General features: G+C 44.1%; 1 protein-coding gene across 3 annotated transcripts in view; it reads right to left on the reverse strand.

Moving 5' to 3' along the window:
* Positions 1–16,067, reverse strand: part of acaca (acetyl-CoA carboxylase alpha) — a 48,762-nt gene extending 32,695 nt beyond the window's left edge. For all 3 annotated transcript variants that reach the window (XR_013968910.1, XM_080852421.1, XM_080852420.1), the window contains exons 1-18: positions 15,959–16,067; positions 14,379–14,637; positions 7,434–7,566; positions 7,177–7,315; positions 6,685–6,794; positions 6,488–6,569; positions 6,153–6,251; positions 5,862–5,968; positions 5,663–5,773; positions 4,972–5,181; positions 4,521–4,691; positions 3,190–3,351; positions 2,611–2,774; positions 1,970–2,120; positions 1,731–1,834; positions 1,335–1,562; positions 757–907; positions 229–363 (exon numbers count right to left, since the gene is read on the reverse strand). Coding sequence is in view for 2 of the 3 variants with exons in the window: in XM_080852421.1 (XP_080708547.1) it covers positions 229–363; positions 757–907; positions 1,335–1,562; positions 1,731–1,834; positions 1,970–2,120; positions 2,611–2,774; positions 3,190–3,351; positions 4,521–4,691; positions 4,972–5,181; positions 5,663–5,773; positions 5,862–5,968; positions 6,153–6,251; positions 6,488–6,569; positions 6,685–6,794; positions 7,177–7,315; positions 7,434–7,566; positions 14,379–14,608 (2,487 nt within the window). In the remaining variant the exon portion in view is untranslated. The remainder of the gene's footprint in view (positions 1–228; positions 364–756; positions 908–1,334; positions 1,563–1,730; positions 1,835–1,969; positions 2,121–2,610; positions 2,775–3,189; positions 3,352–4,520; positions 4,692–4,971; positions 5,182–5,662; positions 5,774–5,861; positions 5,969–6,152; positions 6,252–6,487; positions 6,570–6,684; positions 6,795–7,176; positions 7,316–7,433; positions 7,567–14,378; positions 14,638–15,958) is intronic.
* Positions 16,068–21,454: the final 5,387 nt, after the last annotated feature.

Consider the following 21,454-nt stretch of genomic DNA (forward strand, 5'->3'; position numbering starts at 1 on the left):
TCACATTTACACTGATGGCACACTGCACATCAGGAGCAATTAGGGGTTCAGTGTCTTGCTCAAGGACGCTTCGACAGGGAATAGAACTAGCAACCTTCTGATCACTAAATGACTTCTTTACCTCCTGTACCACTGTCGCCCCCTTTGTAAATACAGTATGTCTGTAATACTTGATGGCTACTGAACAGCCATTATGACATCCACTCAAACAGAAACTCCAAGTCTGACCTGTTGTACTCTGCTGGGGTCGTCCAGCTGTAGTTTGGCGATCACACAGCCAGGTTCCAGGACGGCTCCGGCTCTCTTCACATAGTGAATACAGCCAGACTCAACCGCAGTCAGCGTCATCACCATCTTCATCACCTGAGCCCATGCAAACACAGGGTCATATTACACACACACATCATCACCATCTTCGTCACACACACACAAACACACACACACACACAGCGTAATAATCATCTTCATCACCTGAGCCCATGCAAACACAGGGTCATATTACACACACACACACACACACACAATCAACATCTTCATCACCTGAGCCCATGCAAACACAGGGTCATATCACACACACACACACACACACACACACACATCAGCAACACCTTCATCACCTGACCCCATGCAAACACAGGGTCATATCACACACACACAAACACATAGCGTCATCACCATCTTCATCACCTGAGCCCATGCAAACACAGGGTCAGGGCGCACACACACACACACACACACACACACACACACACACACCTCTATTTCAGCATAGCAGTGGCCATTGAACACGTGTCCTCCGTCCTCCACGGTGTACTGGATGAGTTTGCCAGCCGAGGGCGAGCGCAGCAGTGACGGGTCGTTCTCCTTCTCAAACACACACGTCTTGTTGCCGATGGTGATGCGGTACCTAAAGAGGAGGAGGAGACGAAGGAGCGTGTGAAGGAACAATGGATTTAACCCAGTCATTACTAGAGCAAGAGAAGCTCAAGAGGTCTCTTCAACCGATCATTTCTGTGTCATTTCCCTGCTACTTTAGTTTTGCACGCTTATATTTCAAGTGAATGAATAATAAAACATTTTAAAAAATGGTTTCCACAAAGGCTGCCGTTTAAAGCTGCATTTCATCATGCTCACATCACAGCTAAATTAAAACTTTAAACAGCCACTAAAACAGCAACAACACAGGAGGAAAACCCACTATAAAATAAAGCTATAAAACCCACAATGCAAAGTGAAGTCTATGTTTAGATCTCACAGCCCTTTCACACTTCCAGGTGGACAACTGCACCTGTGCGTGTGTGTGTGTGTGTGTGTGTGTGTGTGTGTCGACTCACCTGTCGATCTCCTCCTTCATGTAGGTGGTGTAGCTGGAGCCGTCGTAGGAGAGCAGCAGGCCTCCGTCGCTGAGACGGTGCACGTCCACCTCCGCCGACGAGTGGTTCATGATCACCACGTAGGAGTTGGGCGACTGACGGGTCACGGTCAGCACGTACTTAGTGCCCTCGTAGATCAGCTCCACGTCCACCGTATTCAGAAGCGTGTGAGCGGGCAACACCTGACCCCTGTGGTGACAGGAGAGAGAGAGAGAAAGATCAAAAGAGAGAAAGAAAGAAGGATAGGAAAGAAAGGGAAAGAATAAGGTACAGAGAGACAGATCAACCCTAAACAAAAGACCTGGTCATCAGCCTATGCTACAGAGAGATTCTGAGAGTGAAAAACAGACACCATACCTTTCCAGTGAGTGCAGGAAGTTGGATACACTGTTCCTGAAGCTGACATCAGCCACATGGAGTGCTCCGCTGACAATCCCCAGCATGGTGTCAGGCCTCTCAGCCTGCAAACAACACACATGTTGAACACTCCCTCCACATAGTTCTGAAAGCTAATAATGAATGTGACTGACCCAGGTACAGTGAAGGCGTCATACTTGCACACAAACGGTCAAATGCTCCTGTATGCTTTGCCTCACCTGCATCTTCTCAGAAATCAGCCTGTCTAACCAGCCTGTGTCGATGCTGTTATGCTGAAAGCTCTCCGTCTCCAGCAGCTTGATGAGATACTCCACCGTGGTCCTGAAGTCTCCTCTGATGGACAGCTCCTTCAGAGCTACCACCATGTTACTAAGAGGAGAAACCAAACACACTCTAAGCACAACAGTCACAGTATATTTTTGATGCACAGAACACAACAATGTATGGAAAGCTAATGTGTCGAGCTTAAATACAGCCAGTGAGAGTTGGTTGGTTGGTTGGAGGTTTGGGTGTTGGAGGTGAGGGTGTTGGGAGGCGAGGGTGGTGGAGGTGAGGGTGTGAGGGTGTTGGAGGCGAGGGTGTTGGAGGTGAGGGTGTTGGGAGGCGAGGGTGGTGGAGGTGAGGGTGTTGGAGGTGAGGGTGATGGAGGTGAGGGCGTTGGAGGTGAGGGCGTTGGGAGGCGAGGGTGGTGGAGGTGAGTGTGTGAGGGTGGTGGAGGCGAGGGTGTGAGGGTGTTGGGAGGCGAGGGTGTTGGGAGGCGAGGGTGGTGGAGGTGAGTGTGTGAGGGTGTTGGAGGCGAGGGTGTTGGAGGTGAGGACGATGGAGGTGAGGACGATGGAGGCAAGGGTGTTGCACTCACGAGATGGCCTCCTCTCGGTTCTCCCCCCAGGAGAAGCAATGTCCAAACTGAGAGTCTGCAAACTCGTGCAGGCCCCCGGCCGCCGCCACACTGAAGTAGCCCCACACGTTCTTATTGCTGCGGAAGTTGAGCTCCTGCACGGTGCCCGAGCTGGGCTTGAAACCCTGACACAAACACAGACACAGACACAGACACGGCACAGTCAGGACACTCACAGTTTGAAAACTATTATTATTTTACTCAAGAGGGGTTAGCAGGGCAAGTGGTCTCACTGTTCAGTTTCTCATAATGACTGCAAACTATGCATCATAATGCTGAAAATGTTGTACCAAATGAAAGACGCAAGTCTTGGGCACATGTTTCGTATAGGTTGTGCGGTCATATCATATTTCAGCGCATAATTCTCATGCATTACCTTGAGATTGTACCCTTATTTTTAGAGAAACAACAGTGAGCACTTACCCCGCTCTCCCCTACCATTGAGTACCATTCCTTCTACCAGTCTTTGTATACTATATTGAAGTGCACAAAGACACACATAAAAAGCATCCTTGAAGTATCCTTCATCCTTTAACACACCTCATCTGGGTTCTCACTGGTGATGCGGGCTGCAATAACGTGTCCTCGTGGAGAGGGGGCAGCAAAGAGCCCCTCAAAGTCGATGGGCGAGTCTCCCCACGGCTGCACGCCATACATCATGCGAATGTCCTTTATGCGATGCAGAGGGATGCCCATGGCGATCTGAGACAAGCACACACACACGTCTGAAATCTTCACCTCACATCTGTTCATTCATGCCATATCAAGCCTAAGATCAGTCATTATGGTCAAGACTAGCACGTTTTTTCTTGACAGATTTATATGCACATAGCACATCTATTCCACTCTTCATTGTTTTGTCTTGTTTTGTCTTATTTTGTCCTATCTTGATCATCCCCTGGAATTCTAACAAGGTACCACTTCTGAACCTCTTTAAAATAAAACAAAAATAAATAAACAAACAAACAAAAAAACGTGATTCAGTTCCTCCCCCCATAGTAACACACTGCATACATTCCAGGCAGTGTGTTACATAACGGCCCTGTCCTTTAAGAACAGTCAGAGGAGGCTCCACTGACCTACATACACATGAATGCTCCTGTGACATGGGGCACTGAGCCACGGGTGAGTAGGTCTGTGGGGGTCCCTACAGCAGGGGGTCAGTGTGTTCCTGCACGCCTCCCAATGCTTACACTACTCATTACCACCGATGCGGAGAAATGGAGCTGGTGATAATGTGCTGCAGTGTGTGTATGTGAGTGCGTATGTGTGTGTGTGTGCCTAAATACAGTATGTGTGTGTGTGTGTGTGTGTATGTCTAAATATATGTGTGTGTGTGTGTGTGTGTGTGTGTGTGTGTGTCTAAATATGTGTGTGTGTGTGTATGTGTGTGTGTGTGTGTGTGTGTGTCTAAATATGTGTGTGTGTGTGAGTGTGTGTGTATGTATGTATGTATGTATGCGTACGGTGTATATAGGTATACATGTATGTATGTGCCCGTGCTAGTGTGTGTGCGTGTGCGTGTGTATGTCTGCGCATGTCCACATGGTGAGTACACGGTGTTCTTCCAGAGCTACAGCACAAAAACAGCCTGCTTACAAAGCCTGCTTAATAGCGTGGGCCTGAGAAAATACACCAGCACAACACAACAGCAACAGTATATCCATTCACTCAACATATTACCAGGGACAACTGCTGTCAGCTGGTGCGTGAAATCATCCACATAAACCTCTTTGTCATTCAAATGTCATTCAAAATGTTTCATTGTCAAAGCAGACACACACGTGCGTGCATGCACTCACACTCACACTCACACTCACACTCACACTCACACTCACACTCACACTCACACTCACACTCACACTCAGTACCTGGAGCTGGGCAGCGGGCAGGTTGACATCGGCTACCATCTCAGTGCAGGGGTGTTCCACCTGCAGACGTGGGTTCAGCTCCAGGAAGTAGAAGCTGCTGTCGGGACTGTAGAGGTACTCCACCGTCCCCGCACTCACATAGCCCACCATCTTAGCCAGCCGCACAGCACACTGAAGAAGAAACCAACCCTCATTTAACTCCATTCACAACAACCTAAGGCAACTTGATAGTCAATTAAACACTTATTATTACTTAGAATATTATAATTTCCCCCCACCCCCCCCCCCGGTCATGAAAACATTAAGCAGCAAGCAACTCTCATCTTAGCCTTGTCAGAAAACCCTTATTCAACTTTCAATCATTTAAAAGACTACTTTAAACATTTAAAATCCTTCTGGCAAGTCGATCGAGAGACTGCATTAAAAAATGTCTGAAGATGGGGCCACTGACTCTCTCCATGTCCTCGAAGACGTCTGAGGTGGCGATGGTCGCCGGGGCCTCCTCGATGATCTTCTGGTGGCGCCGCTGGACAGAGCAGTCACGGCCGAACAGGGAGATGGCGTTGCCGTACTGGTCGGCCAGGATCTGCACCTCCAGGTGGCGAGCGTGTTTCGCCAGCTCCATGACAAAAATGGGCGAGCCTGGCACCTCCGTCTGAACCTGTGAGACAAGGGTGAGAATGACGGAGTGAGTCACCAAATCAACTATAACTGTTCCTGCTTGAGGAGCACAGGCAGAGTCTTTAACGTTGTACAGCCCTTTCATTTTCACTTTAACATATTCTATATATATTTTATATATTGTTTTCTTATGTTTCTGTTGTACTTACTATGTTTATTGTTGTGCACCAAAATGCCAAACTAAATTCCTGGTATGTGTAAACTTACTTGGCAATAAAAAGGATTCTGATTCTGATTAACCGTTAATCTGTTTTGTTACGCATCACCTGTGTCTGGCCCTCACGGAATGACATATGCTCTCCTCATGACTTCTGACTGTCTGATAGTTGCTACCTAAAGACAAAACATCAGGACATTCCCTCTTTCCATTGCTTCCATCTAATGTTTAGGCAGTACGCCAATAACTAATACCCGGTGTGAGCCTTATATTGGTAACTGGTGCCCTGGTGGTGTTCACTCACTTGTCTGAAGAGGTTGGGGAAATCATCTGCACAGTTGACCTTGCGGATGCCCTTCCCTCCACCTCCCTCTGAAGCCTTGATCATGACGGGGTAGCCCACCTTCTCTGCGCCCTGTTGAGTACATCCTTCCATCATAAACCAGGACTCTATGCACAGGAGTCATGAGTGGCTACGCACTGAACATGAAGGGATATCGTACCTTTAATCCTGCCTCTACATCCTGGATGCACCCTAACTCATAGAGCTCTGGGGGCACGTTAATGATTCTCTTCTTCTGGTCGCTCTCAGACCACTCAACAGTGAGACCTGTAGGGACACACGTATACAGACAGACACAGACACAGACACAGACACAGACACAGACACAGACACAGACACAGACACAGACACAGACACACAAACAAACACACACACACACACGTCAGAATCAGCCATGTCAATGTGGGTAAGTGAAGACTGCAGTAGCTTCAAGCCATTATGGAGGACAGACCTGATCCACTCCAGGGCAGGGTGGGTATGCCTGCTGTCTGGGCCACAATGGAAGAGGCGATCTTATCGCCCAGAGCCCACATGGCCTGGCTGGGTGGACCTGTGGTCAAAAACAGGCAACACTGTTTCAGGGATTGAGCTGACACAAGATCATTGTATGAGTGTTCCTCAAAAAGTACAGTAGCCACTGCCATTGTAACTTTGCAACTGTTGCTCTTTGCAGAATTGGTCTGTGACTCACACATTTCTCAAATGACTGAAAACCAGAAGACTTAAGGGATATAGAGGAAATGACTAAAGTTAAATGATAAATTGGTCCTGTTAATAGACACAGACCCATGAAAGCGATTCCATTCTTGTGCAGCAGCTCTGGCAGTTTGGGATTCTCTGATGCATGGCCCCAGCCTGCCCACACTGCCTGTTAGAGAAGGGCAAAGGGCAATCAGAGGGACATGTTGGAATGAACAACTCTGATAATATATTCACACTCAACACAGAAGACACATGGGGATTTACGACGTCTCGAATTGTACCTGGACTGGTATCCGTTTGGCAATGTCCAAAATGAGTTCAACATTGGCGTAATTGTTGTTGTTTGTCCCCCCGGGCACAGGCACGTAGTGGTCAGCCATTTTAATATACTCTGTAAACAAGATTCACACATAAAAACACAAAGGCCCTGCATCTTTATCTCACAGAGCCTCACAGACTCCCCTTCTCCATAGTATTTGGTACATTCGGACAGTGAAAACTTCCTCTGCCATTGTGCAAGCCCCTTGCCTTGGCTAAAAGCTTAATCTGGGGTCAGCCAAATCACGCCCAAGTAAACATAACCTCCAGGACCCTGTGCTGTTCAAACACATTTGGGCTCTCTCTTTGTGGCGGATCTTTCCGGATCATTAGCTGGCTGTTCAGCAGGGCCAGAAATGAGATACTCAGCTAAGCTCCTGCCACCCTCCCCCTCTGCCCTCTGCCCACCACACACACACACACACACACACACCAAACACACACGTCCAACTCACCAGCGTTGGCCTTCAGATCCTCTGGCGTAACCATGACCACGAAGCGGATGATGCGCTCGTTCCGGAACATCTCGTAGGCCCAGCGGCGAATGGAGCGCATGCACTTCACAGCGGCGATGCCGTTATTGGCGATGAGGACCTGCCACGAAAGGTTATGCAGAGAGCCTTAACGCACACACCTCAAAGACGGTTAATGCACACACCTCAAAGGGACTGAGCATTGAGCCATGTGCCTGAGACAGACAGACAGGCCTTACCTTTTCAATTACTTTGTTGCCCCCGAAGCGAGTGACAAACTCTGCAGGTGATGCCACGGTGAAGTCCCTCTGTAGGTCAATACGTCTTCGGTCTCTGCCTTGCTTCATCAGGTGGAGTCCTGACATGCTTGGCCTGCAGGGTCATTAGAGAAAAGCCTTCACTCTATGAAAAGCTAGCAACATCTCAGTATTCAAATTTCTTCAAATCCACACTTTTTTAGTGCGATGTTGTCCGTATCTCTGCATAGTGTCTACTGGCAACTGTTTTGGGGCGTTCAGAACCACCATGATGAAACACCAAGCAAACAGACAGTGGTGGACCTACCATTGAGGCGAACTAGGCAACTGCCTTAGGCCCCCACCTAGCAGAAAGCCCCCGATAAATTGCCCACCCAGGCACCGATGGGCCGATGGGATGGCCCAAGTCTATAACCAACCGGCCCTCACGCAGATATCGTCGGTCACGACAGTTTTCCTTGCTTCACCGAATACATTTTACATCTAATGATAATCAAAAGGAATCACTGTCTGCTATTTATACTACTCCTAGTGACCTGTATTCACACTCATGGTTACTATTTTCTTTACTAATCTAATCTCCTCCATCAGTCTTACTATGTTTATTTGTTATTAAATGTAAATCACTCTAGCCTAATACTTGCGTGTCTCGCTCGTAGACACCTTTAACACCCCTACACACACACACATAATCACACACCCAGCATGCAACACTACCATTACCACTGATGTTTACACCCCATCGTATGTTCTGTTCTGTTAATTTCTACAATAAAGTTCAAACCAGTGGCGGAGGACCTTAAGGGCGATTGTGGCGACGAACTGCTTTCTCTGTCGGCGTACTAATTAAGATAAATTGACAACAAAACAATTAGGACTTCCTACACCAAATGTATCGATTCAACAGGTTTCTACACAGGGTGGAATCCTACATCCAAGAATTGGAACGAAAGAAAATCATGGCTAGCACGCTGTGAAGTGGCTAACGCGGTCTGTATTTCTTTATTTGTTGGCTACCACTGTCACTTTTCATAGGTTGTACAGTGTGAATGTTCGCTTTTTGCCCTAACACTGAGTTATTTTCTTTGTGAAGACTTATTTAGCTTTTGTAAGCCAATTCTTTCGAGATCAGTCAATAAATATAGTTGGTTTTGACTTATATGTTGCCCCCTTCTTTACCTTGTTACTGGACATATTTTATGTGTCCTGTAAAGCTATGTTGCATCATACAACATTTGAGACATATAACTAGCTACTGTAGCTATGTAGGTAGAGGGGAAATATTTTGATTGTGTGCTGCCATCTACTATACAAAAAGGTATTGCTGTATGAGTTAATCAGCGTACAACATTTTTTATATTGCTTAATGTAGGTCGCCCTAATCATTATCAAAAAAATTGTGTACTCTTTCTCTGCTGACATTTATTCCTAAAGGCTCTGTAGTTATACATATAGGCCTAACCATCTGATAGCCCAGAGTTAAGCATATTCATCTAGCAAACTATACCTACCTTGGAGTGTTACAATAGCCAGTATCATTTTATTCCATGTGTCCATCCAGGCAAATTTGTGGATCCAAATGTTATTAAAAAACATATAATGTTATTTCTTTGTAATCATCCAAAATTATGTTAAGTGTATGGGTATTTTGCATAGATTGAGCGGGCAACGCGCCGTATATTAAGTGGGCCGCTCTGACAGACAACTCCCGGGCCACTTTTTTTCCCCCAGTCCGCCTCTGCTTTGAGGTGGCCCTTTTTTTTTTGCATTAAAAGGACGGATGAAGAGGGCCCCTGGCTATGTTCGACTTAGGCCCCCAAATGACTAAGTCCGCCACTGCAAACAGAACAGATAGGTGCCCTTTAAAAGGTGTGGTTTAAGGGTGCCAAACAGAACAGATAGGTGCCCTTAAAGGTGCTGTTTAAGGGTGTCAAACAGAACAGATAGGTGCCCTTAAAGGTGCTGTTTAAGGTTGCCTCATAAGCCTCATCAGGCAACTTCATGAAATAAATTATTATTGGGTAGCTAATGTAATTGAATTTACAATGATGTAATTTCTTAAGGTTCTTCTAAGACCTTTAGTCTTTCAGTTAATCACTGACCTCAAGAACTTAAAGCCTTGAGTTCAGATTTGAGAATGAATGGCCCTGTCTTTTCCATCCAATCGATTGGCTAGGCCGGTGTGACATAAGGTACCTTCCTCCGAGAGAAAAAATCAATACAGCTGCCTCATGGAAAAACACTTCACATTTACCAGCACTGCAGTCTCTTTACAGAAGACTAAGAATATAGGCTACATCTTATCCCATTCCCAGCTCCTCCAAAAACCTTTGGCAACTGCCTAGTTTGAAAATTGTCTGTTTTTTTCCCCCGATTTATTTTTAAGCACCACAAGATTGTTATGAAGGTTCTAATTAATGTCTATATGTGTGTAACCAAAATGTTCTATATTTTCGCATGTAGCATTAGAATATCTAATATATACATGTTTTTGCAAATCTTTATTTACTGTGTCTCTTTTTCAATAAACTTGGATTCATATTTTGAACTCTTTTCTCTCAGTGTGATTAAAAGCTGTGGAAGGGTAAGATGCACTACTGACAGCCTGACCTTCATGGGGCTGAATTCTATAGTATGGTTTGTTACCAGCAGAAGGATCGCTTATTTTGCTATTCTCTACGAGGGGTGAGGCAGCAAAATTTTAGGAAGAAATTTCTGTGCGTAATGGAGGCATGTCTGGTCCTGTGCCTGTCTGGCTACATTCTATGGGCTTCCTCGGGAGGCCTTAAATTCAGCAAACACACATAACACAAACACACAACTGCAACACAACAACAACAACAACAACAAAGGGCCCTGTTAGACAGTCCTCTCATCCGAAATGAGGGAGCCTCCCCCATGGGCGGAGATCCCAGGGGGGACGGGGGACACACGTTCCCCCCTCGCATAACGTTGCCCCCCCCCCCCCCCCCCCCCCCCAACAAAATTGAAAAAAAAAAAAAAGTAGGGATGCGAACCCGGGTCGCTGGCGTGGTAACCAGCACTTAACCCAGTGTGCTATTGATTCTAAAGACTTCTTGGGATTTAAACAAATAAAACAATAATAAATACGAGAATATGTCTACATTCATTGTTTCCATCAGGTCTGCTTCACCTGCTCTGACCTGCCCTACGTTCACTGGATAAAGGCATTTCCCATGAGGCTTTGCTCCGACCATCCTACATTCATTTATGAACAAAAAAACGAATTAAAATCGCTGGCCAATTTATATTTTTGGTCATGAAAGTTATGTTAAGTCTGAATAAAAATGTAGGAGGCTAAGCAAAAATCAGTAACATCATACACCATAAGTGAGATGTTGTGAGACAATAAGTGCTATATATATTGGTTGGACCACCTCGCCTCTAACCAATGGGCTTCTTGGAGATAATCACGGGAACTTGACCTGATTTTATTAGTTTTAACTCAATGGACGGCTCATGGACTCCACACGGCTGCGCAGGGCACTAGAGAAGACGTTAATTTGCATGCAGCTGAATTCCTCCTTGAAGAGCCTTGGTTTGCGTTTAAACTTTGAGTAGATATTGTGTGTTAGGACATGTATTGCCATTTAGAGAATTTAAAACTGACGTTGAATTTCTGTTTGTCACTGTTATTAGAGAATTCGGTATTTAGCAGCTAAGTTATGCTAGCTCTCGTGACAGCAATTTTTTTCATGTCCCCCCCCCGGAATTACTCTCTGAAATGTTCCCATGTATTGTCCCCCCCTGCAATGAATGGGATCTCCGCCCCTGGCCTCACCCTACTCCTAACACCCAATAAGAGAGAAGGAAGAGGGAGGGGTCCACCCACTGTCTGCCCCTGCTGAAGGGCCTGCTGTCCTAGCCACAGCAGCTGTCATCAGGCTAACTTCAATGTATGGGTCTAACAAAAGGAACAAGGACGATAACAATAACACTGGAAAGTAGCAATTAAGTGATGGAGGGAGGGTTTGAAAGCATGATCTCAGGTTATTCTCGATAAGTAAACTCAAATGAAAACATAAATGTCAAAAAAAAAAAAAAAAAACTGAAGCACACGTGAACAGAATCCAACTCTTGCAGCGTTTCGTTTCATTTCACAATGTGGCAAAAAATACATTTAAGTTCTACAAGCTGGCCTTATTCACTCAAAGTAATTTTTTTCTACTGAGTTCCCCCTAAAGTTGCAGAGTGTAGCTTACTTACCCCACTGTTGCAAATACAAATAGTGCTTTGAGACCCCCTAATGGACATTGTTTACGTGTATTTGTTGACAGGCTGAACAATATGGAACCGGCTAAGACAACGGCAGAAGCCAAAGAAGCATGAACAAATATCACAAGATTTTACACAAATATTACACTGTATAGTTTTGTTGATTGTGACATCGGAGATGATCGCTAACATATCCAAAGAATAACAAATAAAAGAATGACAAAATTGACTTTTTCTGAAATACTGTTCGCATTTTCAGCCCATATCCATTTTCTAAGCGTTTGAATGTGGAGTATGTGTAATCTACTGCTAGCATGCGACAGAACAGGTTGATGACTTTGGCCATCTGGAAAAACTACAATTTTCTGTGAGACAGGCATAACACCGATAGGCTGTAACCTTAAGTCGAAATATTTCATAAATAAAATTGCCAGGGATGTTTATGATGAAATATAGCAAGTCGACAACTTTCCAAAACAGAGGCAAAAACCATGCAAGCACAACACAAGACATATTAAGACAGCTATCAAGTTATTACTGACTAGACCAACAGAAAGAAGGCCAGTTTGGCACCTGACTTGCTCGGTTACTTGTTTGGTCTCTTGCTCTGTTCCTATCCTCCGACAACGTCTTCATCTGTTTCTTCGTCACCTCTGCCATGACGTCCATATAGATAATGCTGTTCTAGCTTCCTCTTATAGCTAGTGCAGGGGTCTAGTTGTTGTTGCATGAGGTGGTGCCATAAAGCTTTACATAGTTCTCACCATTGGTCTTGCGCTGTGTACCCCAAATTTACATAGTGCAGTACCAGGCGCACTGTGGCAGTGGCACAGACACCATTCTCCGTATTACAAGTCAGTGTACCAGCAAGGTTATTAGTGTGCTTGCCCGAAGGGAAGCACACTATTGTTCTTCGTTTTTTACTATTTTTTTTATTCTAGTAGTTTTTCTTGCAGCTAACTACTCCTCGCCCGATTGAGATAGAGACGCCGTTCAAACACCAAAACGTCCGGCCCGATCCGGTGCAGGTTGCTATGACTTTTCGTGGCGGTACTCCTAGCCACTCCTTTTTTATTCCTCTTTTTCCATCACCTTTTTTCTCCATAGACTTGCATGGCAGAACTTTGAGGCATTATGACATCATAATAGGCTCATTAAACTGGCTTGCACCTGTAATTCACTGACAACTCTCACTGACACCTGCGCACGGTTCCTCTTCTCTCTCTGTCCCTCTCCATTCAACTGTATAACTAGGAATATTAAGAGACACCTTCCATACCAGGGCTCTACTCACTCATGCATACTCACTCATGTTTACTCACTCGTGCATACTCACTCATGCATACTCACTCGTGCATACTCACTCATGCATACTTACTCATGCATACTCACTCATGTTTACTCACTCATGTTTACTCACTCATGCGTACTCACTCATGCGTACTCACTCATGTTTACTCACTCATGCATACTCACTCATGCATACTCACTCATGTTTACTCACTCATGTTTACTCACTCATGCATACTCACTCATGCATACTCACTCATGCATACTCACTCATGCATACTCACTCATGTTTACTCACTCGTGCATACTCACTCATGCATACTCACTCATGCATACTCACTCATGCATACTCACTCGTGCGTACTCACTCATGCATACTCACTCATGCATACTCATTTGTGCATACTCATTTGTGCATGCTCATCCAGCAGGGAGAGCTGGAGAGCTGACACCTGCCCCAATTCCAAGGCACTTGTTCTCTCGGTCATGGCCGCAACAGAGCAAGCACACTCTCGCAGTTCGTTCACGAAACGCATTCTAGTTTTGAAGCTGTTATTTTAAGGTAAAATTGTTGCATAATGTTACTTTAAGCTCAAAATCAATGACACACATTCCAAACCTGACTAGACCAAATAAAGCGATTGGTGAAAACAGATTTCAGTTTTCAATTTAAGAGAAAAATATGAAATCTGAATCTAAAACTAGGGAACACTGTCATGCTCTGTGCACTCTATCAAACTTACACATTCGCCACTCAGGACTCAGATTAGACTTCACTGACTTTACTCTAAAACGCCAATTCTAACTTTGAAGGGGCTAATAAAATCCAGTTTCTAAACAAATTTAATTTTTATATATATATATATATATATATTTTTAAATCAAAGTCCTCTCCCACTATTACACTGTATGACATGAGAGCAAAACGAGAATAGGGCAGAGGCAGAAGGCACAACCAAGGTAATAAACACACACATCCAAAGCCTTATCGTCACCCTTTACTAATACCTAGTATGAACTGCAGCAGAAAGGGAGAGAGACAGAGGAGTTGGCAGGATGACAGCATCACTGGCTTCCCAAGCACAAGCTGGCTCTGTGTGGCAGTAACAGGCAGCACTGCAGCCTTTTCTACAGAAATAAACCCTGCTGATTAACCAATGACTGTGGTTGCGCTTGAGTTCATTCTTTTGCTAACAGGGCCCCTGGGATGGCAAAACCGCAGCACAGAGTTAGCAGAGATGCAATCCTATCAGGTCCCAAGTATAAATAGATCATGTTGCTGAACTGGGCATTGGCAGTTCCAGACATCTCCAATGGCCTGGCTAGCTCAGCGCAACGTGTGTGGCAATGGGGGGCACCAATGAGGCCGGAATGATAGTGGGAGCAGTGGTCAATGCCTACCTCAGGTTGTGAGCAAGTCCATCGATGCCTTCGAAGCCCATTTCACTTGCGCTGTCGGAGCTGACTGACGACGGCGATAGAGAGCGCTCCTTCTCCTCGGCAGGCACATGGAGGGGTTTGATCAGGATCTCATCCTCGGAGTTCTCCTCGGAGACCAAGCCCACCGTGAAGTGGGAATGGAGCGCAGCTGCAGCTGGAGGCTTCTGAGCAGGATTCTCCTGCTCTGCCATGGCTGGACGACGCTGGCAGCCCCCAAAGACTGTGATGAAATAAAGAGAGAGAGAGAAAGAAAGAAAGAAAGAAAGAAAGAAAGAGAGAGAGAGAATGTCAAAAAAGTCTGCTTGTTCCTTGGCTACACTATTATTCTCCAATAGCCTTAGTGAAAGAAGCCTCTACAGGTGCAAGGAAAATACTAGCCTAAGGCAAAAGGGCAAATATTTCTTGCTCACGGTATAACACTGCAATTGCCCCTAGAGAGAGGCACCATCCGTTGGTGATGAAACAAAAACATAGTATTACAACTGAAGTCTGAAATCCCATAACTGAAACTTAAGGACCGTATTGCGTCTAGATATTTCGAACGTCCTTCAAGAATGCATTGTTACTGCACACTTGACTAAGAATATCAAAAGGCTCCAGTGTTTCCCCTACCATTATATTAGGGGGGCACCCCGCCCCCCGCCCCCCTGGAAGGTCAAGTTTTTCATTGATTGCCTAGTACTAGCCTTCTCCTTAACCTTTAGTATCTGGCTGTATGAACTTGGACCTATACACAAGAAAGCTGGCTTTTACCGTAATCGGAAGACATTGGATTGCTAAAATGTGCACGTGACGTTAGCTAGGACCTGCTGAAGTCTTAACATCCAAATAAACACTGGCCAGATATCGACTGTCCGCTCGCTCAGAAACATTGTAAGAAAAAAATGCTCACCGGGAGAGAACGACGACTACCACCAACCAAGCCCAGACACTAGCCAACACCCGTAGTGGCATTACAGGGTTAAATTAACCGTAGCTGTCTGGCACGTCTAGTTTGAGATGTACTTGGCTGATTGACGGGAAAAACTGGTTTTATATTTGAAACGTAAACTGTCTGTGAACCGCTATGGGTGGCATTAATCGCAACGTGATTTCGTTTGTTAGAAAGTGCATGCCTTGCCAAGCTGACTAACATCACAGTGAGCCTAGCTAGCTAGGTGGCCAGACCATCGTTGCCCTGTACTGACAACCAACTCATCTTTGACCAAGTTTAAAGGCAGAATGACAGCATTTCTTACCAGAAGCGACCGAGACACCTGGATATCTATGATTGCTACATAACAGTCAGATAGATTCCGTGTTCAGAATCAGTCAACGTTAGCAAGCGCAGCAAATTAGCTAACTTATCTAGCGATAGCTACTATAAAGATATTAACAAAACTACTACTAGCCGGTGAGCTATGCAGCTAATGTTAGCTAGCAAATATTAAAACGTGAATTGGGCTCCATCCCTGCGTACTCACGGGAGATGTATCCTGCAACAGTAACGTTTGGTAGATAATGCGCTTATCAGTTTAGCGTACTGTTAGATGGCACCTTACCGTGAAAAATAAATCGGCAAGTAATTCTGAAGAGTGAATCCCGAAAGATTTGTTAATATTTCCTTGATTCAACCCCTGGGCGTACACATGTTGTCCTGCAATGCTAAACAGTTACATCATATCGAGACAAGCGGCACGCTACCTAGGTAGCTAGATGATGACTACAACAGCGCCTTTGACAGCAACATCATGGTGGTGTGATGTGGGGTGGGGTTACTTCTGGCCGTTAACCTCCGACCCTAACAGCGACTCACGCCGGGCGCGGGGACCAATCGCAGTGTATCTTAGTGACTGGGGCGGGCTTCTTCAAAGCGAACCTGTGTGGGAGGGTGTGCCCAATAAGAGAGAATCTCGTTGTATCCCATGTGCTTACTCAGTATGGTCTCATAGTATGGTCTGATCCAATCGAAATAAAATAAATGTGCCTCCTTGAACAGATTGATATCCATGATATATTATCAATATGAACTGAGGATGCATCACCATGTGTTGTAGTGTCAGTTGGGTTATCAGTCCTAGTTGGCTGGCCACCAGGTCCTGATGTCCCCACTAAAAGCATACAGACATACCATGATGCAACCTGATCTCCTGACTTGATAGCGAGACGGTGTGCTGCCAGCCACAACACAAAGGTAAACAAAACCTGCTCCCATCATTGCCCCTCAGATGAACTAATTACCGATTCTAAATAAACACATAGACACTTTTATGGTATGGGTATACTTTCAGAAACAGTTTGTTCAAGTTGGTATAATTGAAGGTTTTGTTGCATTTCTATACAATAATTCTTATGGTCACTTAGCCTACTGCTTGTACTTGTATAGCCACAGCCGACAGCATTAGAGTCTGTAAAAATATCACCAGCAGCCGATTGCACTTTGACAGCTAATTCCGCTGAATTATGATGTCTGTATCCTGCCATTTACAATGACATGCTCATCTCTTCCACAGGGCATCTGAGTCAGCTCATACAAACAAAATATTTTTTCTTTTACAGATATTAATACATGGATTTTTCTTTTCACTGTGCTCTGGAGACCTCACAACCCTTTGATGGCATGGCACCCAATTCATCTTTGGTGAAGTCAGACAATAACTATATCAGTGGACGGGCTATAGAATTTTTTTTGTATAAATACTTAACTACTTTGTTGCCGATGATGAATATTTGTCTCTCTGTTGTGCAATATATCTTGTGTTTTAACTTGTTTCTATCTAAGCTGAGTATTTGTATAGTGTAAATCTGTATCGTACGTCTATTTTTATTGTCTTTGTTTTATACTTTTCAACTGCACTGAGCCTGAGAGCTGCTACCTACATTTCGTTGTACTTGTGCAATGACAATAAAGATATTCTATTCTATGATCTTTTGCTCCCTGATGGTGCAATATGATACTACACCACAGTATGGAGAAAGGAACTTACGGTCAGTAGTTCACTCAACTTCCCTTGAGGGTAATACATCTTCGGAAAATGAAGAAACTTTATTAGCCGAATTTGGAAATTGACTCAAAAAAATTGACATTGTCTTTGACATGAAGAACAAAATACAGTACCCTTTTACCCCATGTATTCGAGAGTAATTCAAGTGGAGCATTTATTAATAGGCCTACAAGTCCCAATATTCTCTCTACATGGGACAAAAAAGTACACTCAAGTGACTTTAGAGGTCCACATTATCACTCTTTTCTCAATTGTCGTGAAAAGAATGCACCTTGCGCTACCCCGGATGGTGGCCCTATAGGACTTCCAGAGGTCTTGGGTGAGGGTGTGAGGAACACGGCAAAACAAGGTGAAATATGGTGAACTTATTTACATTGCAAAAACAATAATGACAAAACAGCAACAAAACGTCAACAAACACACTTTGAACGAACGAACAAACAAACCAACCAACAAACAAAAAACAACCAGAAGGTTGTTCTGTCAATGCACAATTCTCTTTCCAAATCACAATTCCGTGTACTTGCTTTTAGTCTAGGCTACCAGCTCTCCCACCCCATAGTGAGAAAAAGCAGAAATAAAGCCTTCCAATTAGCCAATTGCAATTAGAACATACAGTGAGGGGAATACCCTGCCTGTTCATACAAAGCTTAACATTGGTACAACATGACACGATCCCCGCCGAAATCATTCCCTTTCCCCCATCCCAATCATATGGAAGCCCGTTTCCGCCACGTAAAAGAAAAAAAATGCAGGTCACAACTCATTATTTTGAGATAGTATCTCATTATTTTGAGATAGTATCTCGTTATTTTGAGATAGTATCTCGTTATTTTGACATAGTATCTCATTATTTTGAGATAGTGTCTCATTATAATGAGATACTATCTCATTATTTTGAGAAACTATCTCATTATTTTGAGATACTATCTCATTATCTCAACAGGACCAGACCAGTCATTGTAGCCTAATTGTATATAGCCTATTTTTCATATTCATATAGCTCACTCAACTACCAACCCATGTCTTATAGCGGGGTATTTCATTGATTCAGTAATGCAGCATGGTCGCCCACTAAAAGTGAGATTGGATCACGGGACGGAGAGCACACACATTGCCGCAATGCAGTTTTCTGCACGGCAGTGAAAACGGCATTTTAACTGTAGGTCCAAGCACGGGGAACCAACGTTTTGAACGCTGGTGGTGTATGTTGCGGAGTGAGGAGTAATGTAAGTCCAGAGGACTGTAATTGGCGATGGATTCAATCGGCTACTTCTCCAATGTTCGCCTTATTGCGTCTTCGCCACAGCTGATTCCTCTGAAGAGCTCTTTCTAGAGTTCTTTTACTAATATTTATGTTGTGCTCCTGAGATAATCGAGCCAAAATGTCAGCATTTGTATACCTATGTCTGAAATAATCTTCAAGAATCGAGTCCATCATCTCCAGCCTATCAACTGTCATTATATGTAGCGCCTATGGATGGGCTACAATTAGGCTACAATGACTGGTCTGGTCCTGTTGAGAAGTTATCTCAAAATAACGAGATACTATCTCAAAATAATGTGATAGTACTATCTCAAAATAATGAGATAACTATGTCAAAATAACGAGATATGTGGTGGGAGTGTATACGAGTGTGTGGTGCGACAATGTATGGATTAACGGCGTGAAATGTAATGGGTTATGGAGCGGATACAACTGATCGCTATGATGGTTAATGACAAATGTGTAAGTAGCAGAGGGATTTGTGAATGGGGTTGTTAAATGAACGAACAGAGACACGCCGGCACCGTGACATACCGGGTTGTGTTTGGATGCGCGTGTGCATGTTTCTGTGTGTTAAAGAAGAAGTCATCAGTAGGGCTGGGACTCGATTAAAAAAATGAATCTAATTAATTAGAGGCTTTGTAATTAATTAATCGAAATTAATCGCATATAAATATTTGACCTGAGAACAGTGAGAAGTAATTTTTTTCACATGGATTTTTAGTATACCATTGAATAATGACTGAATACATAAGCTTAAGCAACAAAAATATTGTTTATTTTTGTTCAAGTCCAACAGACCAGTGCAATTTTTGCCATTAAGTGTAGCAATACCATATTTAGAAATGTAGTACAGTAATAGACCTTCTGTAAACTATAATACTTTGGGTTTTTTAAGTAAATCACAATACTTTCAAGTACATTCAGAACATTGGAAACCCTGACTGTTGGAGTGTGGGTTGTGTGTGGGTTGTACCCGGAGTAACTAACCCGGAGTCAGGCTTAACGTCCACGCTAGCTGCTTTATGTTTTTGCATTGAGGTGATACTCGATGTGCTGCGGTGATATGCGAATTCCTTGTTGCATAGCTTGCACTGAACCATGTTCTTATCGACGCCTCCATCCGTTAGTTTTTTGTAACAAAATGTCCCATCAATTGGCCCAACCAACGCGGTCTCATCAGCTTCTTTGTTCATGTTCATGTTCATGTTCATGTTCATGTTCATGTTCATGTTCACTGCACCACTGTACCACTGTGGTTTGTTCAACTTGTTTGAACCGAATTTATTCGCGTTAGTTGGTGCGCCAGTATAATCGGTCCGTCTGGAACTCTTCCAGTGAGAAACGTTCCGCGGTGCAAAAATAGATACGATTAAAATGCGTCAATTTTTTTAACGCGTTAATTTTTGTGTAATTAATTAATCTTAATTAACGCGTTAAAGTCCCGGCCCTAGTCATCAGTTTACATGTCGCGGGTAGTGTCAGTCACCGTTGGTGGAAAGGAAGGTCGGGCAGCCTTGTCACTGCTGTCTAACTTGTTTTGGTGTGTCATTTGTGTGTCATAATTGCGTATTATAGTAACCGAGGTAGCTGTTCATCAGAAGCAAGATGATGACCGTGAAACTTGAAGATAATTACTAAAGCTAGAGAAAATTCTGTAGTCTAACATCCGAAATATTGCCAAGAAAATGCTATGTAACACGCGGAACAATCAGTAACCTACTGGTGTAAAATCACCCCTTTTCATCCAGAATAAGTGTACTGATGTAAGTTTGTATTAAACATATGTTTAGAAACTTCTTGAAGTTATTGTTTATTTAATGGTCAATAGCCACAGAAAAATCCCCTGACAAATGAACTTGTACTATACATTTCAGTCCAGTAGAGGGCAGCAGAGTCCAGGTTTAGATCTGTGTGTCGGCTGCTTGGCGCTTAATTCAAAGGGTTTTTACAGTGGAATTTCCAACTTGTCATTCACATATAGCCACATGTACTGTATGGCTACAGACTGCATATTTTTACACGTTCACGCATAATAATTTCTGTAAAAAAAAAAAAAACACCACATTTTCATAGTTAGTTGAGTGATAAATAGATCAATAGGCATGTGGTAGTTCCAATAATTCAATGTGCTTTAATATATATGACAGACGTAAATGACTTAAATGAGATAAATTGATGTACAGAATCTGAACTTTCATCAAATTAATTGGGTTCATCCTGGGCATAAAAGATAATTAATTATGCACCGTCTGAAAGGCAGCATGGAAAAAGTGCGGCTATTATTTAGAAAGGCCTATTACCTCATCACACCTATGTCTGCATTGGTCAGACGTTCACGCAAAAAATCAAATGGATTGTAACACAAACACCCTGGGTATCAGAAGTCGGGCAGTGAAAGGAATCTGTGTCGGCGTGCTCACCCCATCACACACTGGAACATATTGCCTACAACCAGCACAAAGGGCCCGGGGTGACTTCAGTTACACGTTCCTGGAGACTGGCAGACTGTTACAATGGGAGCCCAGGCCATGGGCCCTTCTTTTCTTTTCTTCTCCTCGGTACCGCGGCGACGGGAGAAAGTGAACGGCTACGGTTACACTGCATCCTGTGAGCGTTGACTGACGTCCCTGAATGGTGCTTTTGACGAAGGGCTCCAGTTTAATTAAAGCGTTTGCCTCAGCTCCACAGGCTTCACAGGAGCAGCTGAAGAGCAGAGCAGACGTGGCGATAAATATTGAATGAAGGTTCACCTGCTGATGACCACGATGAGGACGGGGACACAA

This window comes from Sprattus sprattus (assembly GCF_963457725.1).
Source record: "Sprattus sprattus genome assembly, chromosome: 1".
Classification (NCBI taxonomy): domain Eukaryota; kingdom Metazoa; phylum Chordata; class Actinopteri; order Clupeiformes; family Clupeidae; genus Sprattus; species Sprattus sprattus.